The 15634-nt window shown below is 35.9% G+C and overlaps 2 protein-coding genes across 9 annotated transcripts in view; both read left to right on the top strand.

Moving 5' to 3' along the window:
- Positions 1-3441: 3441 nt before the first annotated feature.
- On the top strand, positions 3442-4281 carry LOC126633522 (chaperone protein dnaJ 11, chloroplastic-like). Its single transcript, XM_050304141.1, has one exon. The coding sequence runs from the start codon at positions 3512-3514 to the stop codon at positions 3971-3973; it is 462 nt and encodes a 153-aa protein (XP_050160098.1). The 5' UTR covers positions 3442-3511; the 3' UTR covers positions 3974-4281.
- Positions 4282-5283: 1002 nt separating this feature from the next.
- Positions 5284-15634, top strand: part of LOC126633518 (uncharacterized) — a 27882-nt gene continuing 17531 nt past the window's right edge. Inside the window, exons 1-8 of one of the 8 annotated variants that reach the window (XM_050304130.1) lie at positions 5284-5639; positions 5739-5787; positions 5878-5929; positions 6053-6222; positions 6327-6434; positions 6813-6928; positions 12373-12652; positions 12746-13446. In XM_050304130.1, coding sequence (XP_050160087.1) covers positions 5284-5639; positions 5739-5787; positions 5878-5929; positions 6053-6222; positions 6327-6434; positions 6813-6928; positions 12373-12652; positions 12746-13258 — 1644 coding nt within the window. In that variant the 3' untranslated portion in view covers positions 13259-13446. Of the gene's footprint in view, positions 5640-5738; positions 5795-5877; positions 5930-6052; positions 6223-6326; positions 6435-6812; positions 7042-10022; positions 10204-12368; positions 12653-12745; positions 13447-15634 lie in introns of those variants that run through there. The other 7 variants (XM_050304131.1, XM_050304136.1, XM_050304132.1 and 4 more) reach the window with 7 other exon arrangements.

Raw genomic sequence — 15634 nt, 5'->3', positions numbered from 1 at the left:
CGCTCCTTCCTTGCCCTGCTCCATCTTCTTCCTCGCTTCCACAACCATTTTCAAACCCATATCCCGCAAAATTCAAAACAAAAAAAAAATGCAATCATTCCATTTTTCAAATTCAGATCCAACCTGCAAAATAGAACCTAGAAAACCGAACCCAAAAACCATAAAACACAAAAAAAAAAAAAAAATCTGCAGTGGTTATAAGCTTAAATCAACGATGGGATTGATTGAAGGCAAACCGAACCCAGAAAACATGAAACTCCTTGATTGTAGAGCTTCGCCATCTCCCACTTTCGAGCCAATCACACATGCAACCCGCTCCCAACTCCTAAATTTTCAATCTCTTTCTTGCTTTGTGGTTTGACTGTGAAGATTTGGAGTCGATTATGAAGTTGGGAGACGAATAGCTTCTGGGTTTAATTTTGATGTTAATTTCTTTCATCAAAAGAGGGAGATGAATAGAGAACAAAATGAAGAAAAAAGGGAGATGAAGAGGAAGAGGGACGAAGAAAAAAAGGGAGATGGACGAAGAAAAATTAGGATGAAAACAGAGGGAGAGGGGCGGAGAAAAAGGAAGAAAGAGGGGATGAACGGAATTGGGAATGAAATAAGGCTTCTAGAATGAGAAAATAGGCAGATTTAATAATAAAATATTACTAAATATTTATTAAATAATGTAAATATTAATAAATATGAATTAAATAATATAATATTAGAATTTGTTATTAGTCTATTCCTTAGTCCTGACACTGCACCAAATGATTTATTAAACTAGTCCAGTTTAGTCTAGTCTAAGCCAGTACAGTTTAGTCCATGTAGCTAGTCCAGTTCGAGACAGTCCGATGCAACAAACGCATCCTAAAGGTTATAGTTGTAATTTTATTATTTTTTTATTGACAAAATTAGTTATATTAATATGTAGTTTTGATTAAAAACTAGATATTCACGTTTATTCTCTATTTAGCTTCACAATTAATTGACTTTTTTGCTTTTGTTTACTTATTTTATATTTGGATTACGTTATTTTATTAAAATAATAATAGATCCAACTGTTATTGTACCCATAAGAATCTATTTGTTGGACTAAAGTTATATTTATATAATTTATATTCCTTAATTGTTTCTCACTAACATTATCAGTTGTTAGATAACGAAAACAACTAAAGATTTTATGTATAAAACCACTTAACTCTTTAATTAAATAAAAACATTGCGATGGATAAATTATGTAGTTCTGTCTACATAATTCTTTTGCTACCAATAGACTTTAAACTAGTAAGGTCATCTCCAATTGAAGGTTCCAAAGGGCCGAAAATAGTCCGAAAATCGTCTCCAACCGAAGGCCAGGGCAAAGGGTTCGTGGGCCCCATTGGACAAAAAATGGCCAAAGGGCCAACCTATGTTTGACCTTATAGCCCTTTGGCCCTCGGTTGGAGACGGTTTTTTGTGACATGGCTAAAACGAGCCATATGGCCATTAGTTGAAGATGGTAAGAAATATGATACTGCACTGTTCATTAAAATATTAATTTCTTGGAAAACCAAATGGCTAAAATGAACCATCTGGTCAGTCTTCGATTGGAGATGGTCTAACATCCCCATTCTTGTGTGACAGCGGTTTTCTTCCTTTGACTTTCTGTTTGCCTAAAATCCAATCGTTTTGTATAAATCAAAACTATCAAATAACTCTTGTAGAAAGCAAATTTTATTTTTTTCACTAGGCGGACTTTTAGTATAAGAAGGAAGAACAATGCATATTTCGAGTCTTCTAGATGCATATTTTGATTCTTCTAGAGTGTTTTTTTTTTTTTTTTTTTAAAGATGTGATAGAACTTCATTGAGAGAGATAATTAGATACAAAAGTCAACAAGGCAAAAAAACTTAACATACATATTCCTCAACCAACAAATCATCTAAGAACAAAGGTGGATCGACATTCCAAACACAAGGCGCATCACTTTGAGCGAAGCGAGCAAAGTGGTGGGCTACACTTTCTCTCTTTATATACAAACACGCCCTTAAATAAAAGATTGACGTTAATATGAACAACGATTGTGTTGCAAGAACTATATGTAACAAAATAACGAGTTTACCTATTATAGAGCATAATATAATATCTGCTAACAATTTTATTTGTTAAATTCTTGGTTATTGAATCTTTGAGCACACATCTCACTATTAATTTGTATGACCCATGCTATGGAGAGATTTTTTAATGTTATTGCAATACAAGGTGATACACCACGTGCATAATTTATGGTAAGGGTGCAACTTGGGTTGGGCCAATCCGAACCCGCCCATATCCAACCCGACTTTAAACCTGAACAAACATGTTTTTTTAGTTATAACCCGTCCGAACCCAACCTAATTTCAACCCGTTCATTGATTGGGTTGGGTTGGGTTGATCTTTTGCATGTCCATCCCCACCCTGATTAACCAAACTCAATCTAACGAGATTGTAACTCATATCAATTAATGCTCATACTACATCTAAGTGGGCTAAGTCCACAAATCAACGGCCTTTTTATTTTTAATAAATTACCCTTTATAATTACTTAAGTTTTTAGGGAATATGAGGCTTTGATTAGTCAACCCATATTCATAGTCTATAAATCCTAAAGCTTTATAGTCATTAGTCTCCAAAACCTAAATTCTTTGTGTCTCGAAGTAATTGCTCATCAACTTTGATTTATTTATAAAATTAAAGTTAACTAGCTTTGATGCTACTTGGCTTAATTTTTTTTAGAAATTCTTGGAAATTAAGTTGTTACAAGATTATACTCAAAATAGTTGGGCAACCCGAACCCAACCCAAGTAAACCCGAATCCAATTAAAACCTAGTCCAAATAAACCCGAATGAAACTTATCCCGAACCCAACCTTGAATTGTAAAAATTAGGTTCGGATTGAGTTGACCTTCCAACCCACCCGAGTTGCACCCTTAATTTATGGAAAGATTTGTAGTGTTGCTCGAAAGGGATACTTGAAAATTAAAACTTTTCTCTACTTATATAATGAAATATGACGTACCACGCTATGATTCGTTCCATGAAAAAAATTCTCCAGACCATGAGATATGCAAATTCTAGAATTTTCGTAAAAATTAAAGATGGAAAAGGTGTCACTCCATTATTGGTTAACCTATCAAAGTCCCTGTAGGTCCAACGCATTGTTGCCATTTGTCAACCTCACACATACAAAATCTAGTCAGAAACCAAGTGAAACCCAAAACCCAAACCAACACAGTTAAACTGTATATCCAACGGTAATGCCCATACCATGTGCCGTGTCAGATTTTTGGACATTGGAATGGACACCGACGCCGCGCTGAGTCAGACGGTTTCCCAAACGGATAAGCCTCATATTTCGTTAACCCAACCCCCAACTTTTAACCACGGTTAACCGTGATACGCTTCTTATCCCCAACTGCCTATAAATCCCCAAACTCCCACTCCTTTGGCCACAGATCCGACTCATACCAATCAAATTTCAAAGCAAGCAACAACAATCACAAAAATGGCTTCCCTATCCTCCTCATCCTTCACTTGCCACTCCTCTCCTCTTTTCTCCGTCGCCAATAACGGCCCCCGCGCTCCTCCCTCCTCCGTCAGCTACCGCCCCCTCCGCGTCTCCGCCTCGTGCGCATCGACCGTTGAAAGGCCGCGATCCCGCATTGGATCAAGCTCCTCACTCTACGACGTGCTCGGGATTCACGCCGGCGCCACGTGCCAGGAGATCAAGTCGGCGTACCGGAAGTTAGCGAGGGTTTTGCACCCGGACGTTGCGAAATCATCGGCGGACGAGTTCATGAAAGTCCACGAAGCTTACTCCACTCTCACCGACGAGCAAAAACGCGCCGATTACGACCGCAAGATGATGATCGGACGGCCGAGGACAGGCGTGGCTTCGTCTTACGCTTACGCGACAACAATGTCGTCGTCGACTGGCCGTAGATGGGAAACCGACCAGTGCTGGTAGATTTACAGACATTTCACTCTGAACATATTCCGATCATCTGTAATTAAACAAACCTAATTAAGCTAATTACATGGTTAATTAGTGTAATTAGGAAAGCCTGCTACTGGCCTGTCGTTCGGATTGGACGAAGTGCTAGCTAGCTTGTGTGTTCGCGTGTACATATTGTAAGCTGCAGGCGCCATTTTTACAGCCTGAACCGTTGGGGGAAATTATATCCCCCAATTTCATGTCAGCTTATAACGAAATGTAAGATCTATTTTGAAGATGTATATTGTACTCGATGATAATTTTTTGTCGTTTTAACGAAACTCTTTCGGTATTGTTCATCTTTAACGAAAACGATATTTTTACTTTAAAAAGTCACTTCTGAACTGGAAAATGATATTTTTACTTTAAAAACTCACTTCTGGAACTGGAACTATGCACTTACAAATTTTTTTTGTCATTTTAATTAAAATTCAAAGTTTTTAAATTATTTTCAAATTATTTTATTTAGTTTTTCTTTTATGAGTAGTAACTTGGGAAATGATGCTCAACAAACCTCGGTAACACGTCTTGATAGTTGTCGATACTCGACATAACACTTGAGCACTGTCGTTGAATCTCGCCATCATGCCTCAGCATCCATCGAGAAATTTCGATAGCGTGCATTGTAACTTGTTGACTAGGAAGACCAAATTGTATACTACGTTCGTAAACCTAGCATTACCTGTCGAAAATCTAGGTAGCATGCCTCAATCGTCTGTTGATAGATTTCGACCACCTGCAACGAAAGTGTTTGGGTATTTGTCGATAAATTTTGATTCGTAGGCCTTTTGAAGTCTTTAATAATGGGCCTGGGCCTTAGCTCATTTATTTATTTATTGAGTAAATTGTAGCAATAATTTCTCAACTTTAACCATATTGGAACAATAGATCATCAACTCATCAAAACGTGCAGCTATAATCCTTCAACTAAAAATTCATTACCAATCGTTCATCAACTTTAATCTAACTGGAGAAATAGTTCATCAACTTTAATCAAATTGGAGAAATTGTTCCTCAATTTTAACCCAATTGTAGCAATGATCATTCCAACATAACTCATTTTGACAAAATTTTGACGAAGTTGACGAAAAAGATCATAGCTACACGTTTTGATGAATTGAGGAGCTAATGGTAATAGACTTTTAGTTGATGAAATATTGCTCTAATTTAATTAAAATTGAAAGACCGCTACTACGATTTTAACTTATTTTTTTTTAAGACAAGGAGGATAAAATGTGTTGCATGTGGTATAGCAAATCACCAGCGAGAGGGAAAGAGGGGCGATGGCTGCTCAAGCGGGACGGCTACTGAGGCAATGGCCGATGTGGCAGCAGCATTGCTGCTCAAACGCCGCCTTCCACCACCTTATCTTCTCCCCATTACTTCCGGTCACCACCAGAACCAACTCCCGTCGTCCGTCTTTGACCACCGTCCACCTGGCCACTCGCGGCGTCCATAAACTATTACGCGGGCTCAGACCGTCCGATTACCAAGACGCCAACACAGCCAGTTCGGGTTCGGATTCGGATTCAGTCACGTACAAGAGCCGTAACGAGTTGAAGCGCCACGCCCGCCGCGCCGTCCGTTGGGCTATGGACCTCGCGTCCTTCTCCACCCCTCAAATCAAGCGCATTGTCAGGTTCCCCCCCCCCCTCCCCTAAAACTTCAAATTTTGAAAAAAAAGTCCCTGTAAATTTAGTTATTTCGAGTTATGGATTTTAATTTGATTGGGATGTAGAGTGGCTTCTCTGGACCAAGACGTGTTGGATGCTGTGATCCTAGTGAAGGTGCTTGGTTAGTTTATTATTTTCTGTTCAAACGAGTGTTAGCTACTGATTTCAGCTGTTGCAGCTAAGGTGTTTGTGTTAATGCCGCAGAAACTAGGACCGGATGTTCGAGAAGGGAAGCGAAGGCAGTTCAATTATATTGGTATGTGATGCAACAACTTTGTGCCCTGCCCGGAATCTGTTTAGTTCAATCATTTCTTACATTTGTGCATGCATTGTGAATTTGTGATCTTATCTTACAAAGATATGTTCAATTCGTGTTAAGGGAAACTGCTGCGTGATGTGGAGGCCGACTTGATGGATGCTTTGATTCAAGCTACAAAAGATAGCGACGAAAGGAAGCTGCAAGCTTTATCAGGTCCGGAGACATTGGAGGTTGATGATGTTGCCGACGAAGAAGAGGCGGAAGAAACTGATTGTGAGGAGGAAGAAGAGGTACGTTACATTTACTTTGTTTGAAATTGTGCAAGAAAGATTGCTGAAATTTGGTAAGTTGTTTATGGACATATTTGATCTGATTACTTGAGCCTCGAATGCAGGGTTCTCACATTGATGAAGCAACCAGATGGTTTGATGGTCTGATCAGTAAGGACATTAAGATCACCAATGAAGTTTATTCAATTTCGAATGTTGATTTTGACCGTCAGGTAAGTTGAATGCCATCTCGACACCAGTGTCTTTAATGTCAAATAATGGGTTTAAACAGTCATAACGTGCTTCCTAAGTGTAAAAGGTTTTCAGTTCCTTTGCTGCCTCGGTCACTTGTACTTCTGTTTTTCCACCACATCCTTAATGGAGTGGGATGGTCTGATTAAGCGACACTGTTGATTTCCCGATAAAAAGTCCTTCTCGAGGGCTGGTTATGGAGTTGGATTCACTTGAACCACCAGATTATGTAGAAGCCCAGCCAGTTTATATTCACTTGAGTCAGTTGATTAACTCTCATGCCAATTGTTCCCTTATCGTAAGGGTGCATAGTGTTCTGTTTCTTGCTCTGTGTTGCTAATGCTAGTTTCACTCGACAGGAACTAAGGAAACTTGTCCGAAGTGTGCATTCTATATTGGAGCAGAAGGTTGATTTGGAGGAAAATGCGGGAAAGATTGATGCTGCGAGAGTGATTGCTGAAAAGGCACTCACCAGGTTCCTTCTTTCCCTTGCTAAACGTAGCCTAGAGACTGATATATGATATTTTAGTTTCCATCATTATTTATGTGTCATTACATAATATTTCTTAAAGAATGCAGTTTTTGTTCTCTTGGTTGTACGGTGCAATTTTTTTTTCTTGCATAGATTCACGTTGTCTGGTCTCGATAACAACGTAGTTCTTTTTTAGTAGTCCAAGTTGGTTAGTAATTCGTTACACACCAAGTATTTCTAGATTGTAGTTAGCCACCATGGGCAAAGGAGTTGAAATTCATAGGTTATACGAGCTTTGGTGCAAACTGTGTTGTCCAGTATCTTCCTTTTAAGTTGTACAAAATCATTTTGTAGCAGTTGACCCAGGGTGTTCAACCCAGTGGCATGACTCCGCGTGGTTTTGTTGTCGTTGTCCAGAATGATTTAATTGTCTGAACAATGAACTTTTAGGCCTAATCCAGACCGGCTCCGCTTTGTAGCCTCAGTTTTACTAGTTGAGTTATTGCAACAGAAAACGGGAAAAAAAAAAAAGAAGTATAAAGGGAGTTCTGTGTTAAATGTTGAAGCATAGGATTTGGGTTAAATCATACCAAACCAAAGCTTGAACTGACTATCACCCGCAGGGAAATGAAATAAAATCGTTCTAGCGGGCTTGTACTGAGAACCGGAGGGTTGAAATTCACGATTTGTTTTTAAAAGTCCGTCCATTTGCCCTGTGTTCTCTCAATTAGATTACATCGTATAGGACCTGGCTTAGGAGGAGTTATTCCGTGCAAACTCCCGCACCACGTGGCTGTCCGGCCAAAGATCCATCGGATAAGGGAGGGGAAGGGGATAGACAATAGGACAGAAACATATTACTCGACCAGAAGGACAGACACATACACGCACTAGAGAATGTAAGCCAATGACAATAATTGGTTTGTCACGCTTCACACACAATAATGTTGTTTTGAGTGATCAACTTGGCTTGCTTTTTAATTTCATTTATTATTGAGAGTTTTAACGAAAAGTTCGCGGTACTGTTTACTTCAACGAAAAACCATATTTTTACACTAAAAAGTCAAACCTGGTACTATTCACTTTACCATTTATTTTGTCCTTTCGTTAAAACTCAAAGTTTTCAAATCATTTTTATTAGTTTTTCTTTTATTATTTGATGTGGAGGGGCAGTGGGCACCCGTCCGGAGAACATTGTGTTCCACTTCATATGCGCCTCTTACAACAATCGGTATGTGGATTGTGGACAGACAAGCCTTTACCCTAGTTTTCAAGGTTGTTTGCTGGTACTGACAACAAAAACAAACAGATCAATTTAAAATGGTCAAAGGTAATGGTGACTTTATTTTTTGAAGATTTACAGAGGTGGGTTCTAGAATATGGGGAAGAACAAACCTGCCAACCTAGAGAGCATGGGTTTTTCTTTTCTTTGGTCTTAGATGTCATTTTACAAGAAAGTAAATTAGGTATTAAATTTTTTTATTAAACTGTGGGTGGGGAAATAAGACAATGAGGTGGATTTATCACCACTCATATTTAATATTTCTAATAAAACAAATCATATATATATATATATATATATATTATTTAAATAAAAACATAACTGCTCCAACATGGGGTCTCTCTCAAAATTATCAAAATCAACTTTTAACTCATTTTGTTGTGGTGTAGAATTACCCAAATTGGATCAGAACTATTTGGAATTGGAGGGGAACTGTTCGGCCCCTTTGTTTTTAATTAGTGTTCTTTAAAAAAAAACCTAAAACTAAAAATCCTAACAAATTAACAATAAATCTGTATCAACTAACAATAAAAATAAGTAAGAACTAACACTAAATTAGAAAATTTATAAAAATTGCTATGGAGGGCATGAATTGTCATCGACAAAATCACGATTTGAATACGAAGATATTGAGAACAAAAATTCTGATTTACTTGAAAGAGTTGAAAGAGTTGCCCTTTTCAACGTTATCCCTAATTAAAATTGATTTTCCAACTGATTCATGGAAACAAAAATAAAAGACTGGAAAAGTAAAAAGCGAAAAACTTTCCTAACGCAACGTGGAATGGAAGAAGCAAAGTAAAAAGCTTTTGCCCCTTGCTCTTCCTCTTCCCTTTTCTTCCTATAAATAAATACTATTCCCTCCCACCCACCGTATATGACTGACCATCTTCAACTGTTCCGGTCTAAGGTGGCTAATGGCTCAGATGGTGATTAATGGTCTTAATCATTTTAATTGAGTTTACGTTTTTTTAGTCAAAATGGTCTTAAATATTGACATAATTTCTCATTTTGATCTCTAATAATGAAAGTCGTTAAAAGTGGTCATTGAGTTTGTCCACTGTAAATCATTTTGGTTATTTCGTTATAAATCTGTCAATATTCTCGTTAAATTATCACGTGAACAACCACATTTCTACCTTTTAAAGGGTATTTTTGCCAAGAGTGGTGCTATCTACACATGCATTTTTACCTTCCACACAACCCTTATTAATTTTTGTCCTTTAATCTTTTTCAGTTCATTTGATCTAACAACCGAAATTGAGAGGGGTGTGTGGACAATATCACCCTTTTGTCAAACTAATCCTTCCACTTCACGAGGATATTGAAAGATTTCTCATAGAATGACCAAAATAATTTACAATGGATAAACTTAAGAACCACTTCTCTCGATTTTCAATGTCAGAAATCAAATAGAAGTTATGTCAATCTCAGAAACCATTTTGACTAAAAAAACCATTGCGTTTATGAGTAAACTGATCAACAAAAACTAATGAATCTGAGCATGCAGTTGCTTTCTTGTAAGATATTTTCTGGGAAATAGTATCTAATTCTTTCATAATTATTGTGGTAGTTCAACAATTTTATATATATATATATATATATATATATATATATGTATATATGTAGGTTTTGTATGAGATTTTTCAATATGACCGATACACGGGGTGATATACCACGTATCACTATACAAATGATGAGATATGTGTATTAAAAGGTTAATAATTTAAAAAGTAAAATTTTCCACTGCTTATATAAAAACACGTGATGTACCTCTCGTGTTTCGATCATAATAAAAAATTTCTCGTTTTGTAGAACAGTCCAAGGGAAGTTGAAGCAAACCTTTTAATGCGCCTCTTTCTTGCAAATCGACGCCGTTGGCCCATTTGTTATGTATGTAACAGATAAGACAACTAGGAAGACGTATTTTGGTGAGACAATGTTGACCTGAATTATCCTTATGAATTAACAGCTAATAAAGCCAAAAGTTGGGTTATCAGTGGGTTGAAATCCAACCCGGCCACACATAATTGACACGTACCAATGGACCACAAAGGTTCTCATATAATCCAACACAATCTAACTAAATTGATTGATCGCAGAACACTAATAGCTAGCATGCTTTCTTAATTGATTCTCATATCATATGCACCCTTGTAATGAGCTTTAATAAAGCCATTACTATAAGGCATGTTAGGCATATAAAGTTAGGTAGTTTATATAAATAAACGATATTCTAAACTAATTTATTTAAATTATACATAACCAAATTCAAATTTAAGTATAAATACGGACACACGCTTTTTTAGTCATATTAAACTCATGTATACATTGCTAGGCAGTTACTAGGATCACTCAAACTCACAAAATTATATTATTGGTTTTTAAAAATGTGTCCGTGTTTTATTTATTCACATATCTTATGTTACATGACATTATTCCTTGACATGTTTGCGAAATACCAATGTATATTTATGTGATATGTTGTGTGGTGCACAAATTTGATAACCCTAACATACATTATTGGATCCCGTTGTATTATGGTGCGGGTTTAATCCCACGGATCCTCCACTTCACTAACTTTTAACAATTTAACCTATTAAAGCAATAGTTTGTTAAAAAAAAAAAAAAACACACATTATTGGAGGATAAAATTTGGTTGATGGCCTTCGACCAACAAGTAGCTAGCTAAACCCTGGCATGCAACATGTCAGTGGCATGCATCCTGGTAAAAGATCGAGATGAGCTCCTCACCCGTTTTGGTTGCTACCGAAAGTGGGAAAGGATAAAATGAATAAAACTTTAACGAAAAGTTCCTTGTACTTTTTATTTTTAACGAAAAATCATATTTTTATACTAAAAAGTCAATCTTGATACAATTCACTTTACCTTTTATTTTGTCATTTTCGTTAAAACTTAAAGTATTCAAGTTATTTTCATTAGTTTTCCTTAAAATGAAAGCATGCGGCTGGTCCAAAGGCTCCAAGGGTCTCTCGCCTGCCATTAGGCTTACCACTTACCACAATAAAGTGTTCCATAGAGCATGGACCAAGAACTGTAGTATCTATTCTATGAAGAGAAGGGCCCTTGTCAATTTCTTTTCCCACTTTTTTCAATTTTACCCTCACTTTTGAATACTAAGATAAAATATTACATAAGGATGACCAAAAACAGTAATTATGTAATATTAAGATAAAATATGCACTTATTAAGAGAAATTGTCTCACCATCATTTTTTCATTCTCTTTTATAAAATATGCACTTATTAAGAGAAATTGTCCCACCATCATTTTTTTATAAAGGTAAGTGAAATCATGATGTTTTTTGGATAGTTTGAATGAACTGAAGTGTTTGCGCTTGAGGAGAACGTGAGTGAAGGTGGGTAGTTGTTCACACACACACAGAGTGTGCGCTCTCTGCTATTTTCTTTATATGAATTGCATTTTTTTAGTACATTTGTAATGATAAATTAGAGATTTTTAAGGAAAAGATTATCTTCCCAAGTTCCCTGATTAATTAGAACTCTAAAGGCTGGCTGCGCCGGGATCCCTTTTGTAGATCATGAGGCCATCTCCAACCGAAGGGTCCAGAGGGCCAGAGGGCCGAAAATAGCCCTAAAACCGTCTCCAACCGAGGGCTAGGCCAGAGGGCTCTGGAATCTGGGAGGGCCCCACGGGATCGGAGAGGGCTGGAGGGCTGGAGGTGGCTGGCTATTTTTTTTTTAATGTTTCCTATTGCTGTCGGTTAAAACCGACAGCATTGAAGAGCTTTTTTTTTAATAGTTCTACTATTAGTGTCGGTTATAACCGACACTAATAGTTTGAAATATTTTTGAATGTAACGGCTAGCTGAGTCAGCTAGCCGTTGGTTTTTTTTTTTTTTTTTTTTTAGTTTATTTTAAACATTTTTTTTTTCTATAAATATGGTGAAGTTCTTTCAATTCTTCACTTCATTTGCAATATTTCCTTCTTCAATATTTTTCAATATTTCCTTCAATATATTTCTCAATATTTCATTCAATATATTTTCCAATATTTCCTTCATCTATAATATTTGTTTCAATTTTTCAATATTTCCTTCATCTATAATATTTCTTCATTTCATTTGCAATATTTCCTTCATTTTTTTTCAAAAAAAAAATGGCCTCATCTGCAATGAAAGGTAGGGCTTGGACCCGAAAAGAAGATGAAGCTCTTTGCAAGGCTTATAGATGGATCTCAGAAGATAGTGTGAGGGGGATTTCTCAAACAAGTGAAGGTGTTTGGACTCGTGTGTCCAAAAAATACTTAGAGTTCTACGAAGGCACCATTCCACCGAATACCCGAAACCATGAAAGTTGTTCTTCAAGATGGAAGAAACATCTTCATCCAAGTTTGAATAAATGGCATCAAGCACTATTAGCAGCAGCAAGTAGACATGAAAGCGGCGCCAATTACTATGACGAAGTTAGTGTTTTTACAGTTTATTTTAAATGTTTAATTATATTACATTAATTTCGTGAATTAATTTCCTAAAATTTTTTTAATTATATTTTCTAGGTACGTCAAGCGGAGGAATTGTATATGGAGGGCAGCTCAAAACCCTTTCAATTTCACGGTTGTTGGGAAATTTGTAAAGGGTGGGTGTTATTTGAAGATCCACCTCAACATAGAGTGGATCCTTTGGAAGCTGCATCCCCATCTGTAGATATGAATGAAGATGGATCTCCTACCATTCAACAAACAAGGGTAGAAAATCCGACTCCGTCCGAAATTTCTTTACCTAGGCCTATGGGACGAAACAAGGCTCGAAGGTTGAGGGAAAAGGGCAAGGCAAATGCTGATTACGCCGCTCAACATGAAGTGGCGGCCTCATTTCGATTACTGGCGGAGCAAAATGCCCGTGAGGCCGAAGAAAGGAAGTGTAGACATGAAGAGCGAGCCAAACAAATACAAGAAGAGATGGATGATAAGAATATGGAAATGAACACTTCGAATTACACTCCAATGAGTAAGGCCTATTTTGATAGGAAAAAAAAAAATTATGGCTCAGCGGCAATTGTTTATCTCTGACTATACTCCTACAATGGCGGATGATGAAGATAATATTGATTATGGATATTAAATTTAAGTCGTTGTAATTTTTAAATTTAAGTTAATGTTGTTTTTAAATTTAATTTGTAGTGTTTAAATATAAGTTGTTGTTTTTAAATTTAAGTTGTTGTAGTTTTTAAATTTAAATAATAAATTATGTTTGGCCCTATGGCCCTTTGGCCCTCGGTTGGAGACGGTTTTTTGTGACAGGGCTAAAATGAGCCCTTTGGCCATCTGGCCCTCGGTTGGAGACGGAGGCAAATATGGCCCTGTACTGTTCATTAAAATATTAATATCTTAGGGAATCTTGGAGGGCTAGAGGGCTCAAACGAGCCCTCTGGCCAGCCTTCGGTTGGAGATGGCCTGAGTAGGATGGATCTGGACCGTCTGATTATTGAGATTCGTTTGTTCCATTAACAACGCATTATGAGTTTTCCAAAAGAGTAATGCAATTCATACCACATTTTTATACCACTTTAGATGGCATCTGATGTGGACAGCCACATCATTTGAAAAATTTGCAAAACCTAATGAAAGGAAAGAGAAAGACTCCTCGTATACCACAATCATCATTTAATTAACTAGTTTTTCTTAATTATTAATTTATTAAATAATGAACTAAATTAAAAAATCTAATTAATTCAAATGATGTGTCTATCTACATCAAATGACACTTAAGGTGATATGAAAATATGGTATAAAAATATTACATGAATATCATTACTTTTCCCAAAAACAAAAAACACCGCCTTATGAGTGCCCTTTGATTAGGACCTAGTATATGTAATATAAACCACGATGCAATGCAAGTGGTGACTTTTGGAATAATATTATATTTCAGCTAGGGTTGTTGAAACATGTATGCAATGTATGTTCAAAAGGGTATATTTTCTTCTTACCCTACCACTTATCATCCCCTGGTACTTGGTAAGTTACATAGCCAGCAATGCATCATCGCTTCACATGTAATAACGATTAAGATAAGACTTGTAAAATAGTCGAATTTGGATTGTGTTAGCCTTAATTCATATGCGCATTCATTTATAATAGGATTATCAAATTTGACTTGTCAATCTATATTTGATCCAAATTAAATCAGATCATTATCGAATTTAATTTAAGAATTAATTTTTTTTAAGTAACATTATTGTATTTGTATATTATTCATTAGATAATCCGATAGTTCTAATAAGGTTACTTACAAAGTATAATACCTAACAAATAATATATAGAGTTCAACAAAATATATATATATATATAGAAAATAGATAATATGTTATACTGACTTGAATCATATTATTATTGAATCATATCAATCTTGATACATATCTAGACCCATTTATAATAGGATTACTGAACAAATTCAATTGTAAGTCTCAGTCTATATCCTTTTTTTTTTTTGAATAATTGATAGTATCTACAAAGAGAGGGGGTGGGCTTAGCCTCATAATGGGTTAACAATACTGTGGTTCAAATTCGTCTTTTGCAAGAATCGAACCTAAGTGATATTATATTCTGTTAATTATAATAAATTTGGGTCATTCCGAATCAAAATTGAGTGTATTGACAAGTTCAAACTTAACACGCCAAAGAAATCACTACACACTCCTTTCTTATAAGAGCATAAGAGAAAGATGACATTTACAATCCCTACACACTCCTGTCTTGCAGTGATGCTGATAGCAGTACACGTAGACAAAGCAAATGGGTGTTAAATGTTGAGCCATTTCTTTGTCGCAGAAAGCACAAATCGATCAAGGAGTAAAAGTGAAAGCATAGCTTTACTTTTTTTGGTAAAAAAAAAAACCAAAATTTATAACAAGAAGATTCCCCAATGAAATCATAGCTTTACTTTTTTTTAGTTGAGCATGACTGCATTTCAAGCACCACCAAAATCTCTTGAATCTAGTTTTACTCTGCTAGATTATCAGGATTTAATCTAAATGGGCTGCATAGACTTTCAGTTACGTATACAAATTTTACTTTATGCAATTATCAAATATAATCACATACTATATATTTCATTAGGGAATGTAACTGATAGTATAATCACATACTTTAGGCATTTTTGCACTGATACGTCGCTTAGAGAGACTTGTGACATTGCCCTTGTCCTTGATATATTCCTTCTTTTGCATTTTCTTAGTTAATTATTATTCCAACAATAAAAATTAATTAATTATTATAAAGGAAAACTAACTAAAAGTCTAAAAAAAATTTCCATTTTAATGAAAAATCATTTTTAAAGGTATAGTGAATAGTACCAGAAAAATGTATAAACATGATTTTTCGTTAAAAATGAATAGTACATAAGTGTTTTGTTAAACCTGTCTTATTATAAAGCATATATACTTT

Source organism: Malus sylvestris, chromosome 8, assembly GCF_916048215.2.
Source record: "Malus sylvestris chromosome 8, drMalSylv7.2, whole genome shotgun sequence".
Classification (NCBI taxonomy): Eukaryota; Viridiplantae; Streptophyta; class Magnoliopsida; order Rosales; family Rosaceae; genus Malus; species Malus sylvestris.
The sequence above is the reverse complement of the archived record's forward strand: the minus strand, read 5'-3'. Positions and strand labels throughout refer to the sequence as shown.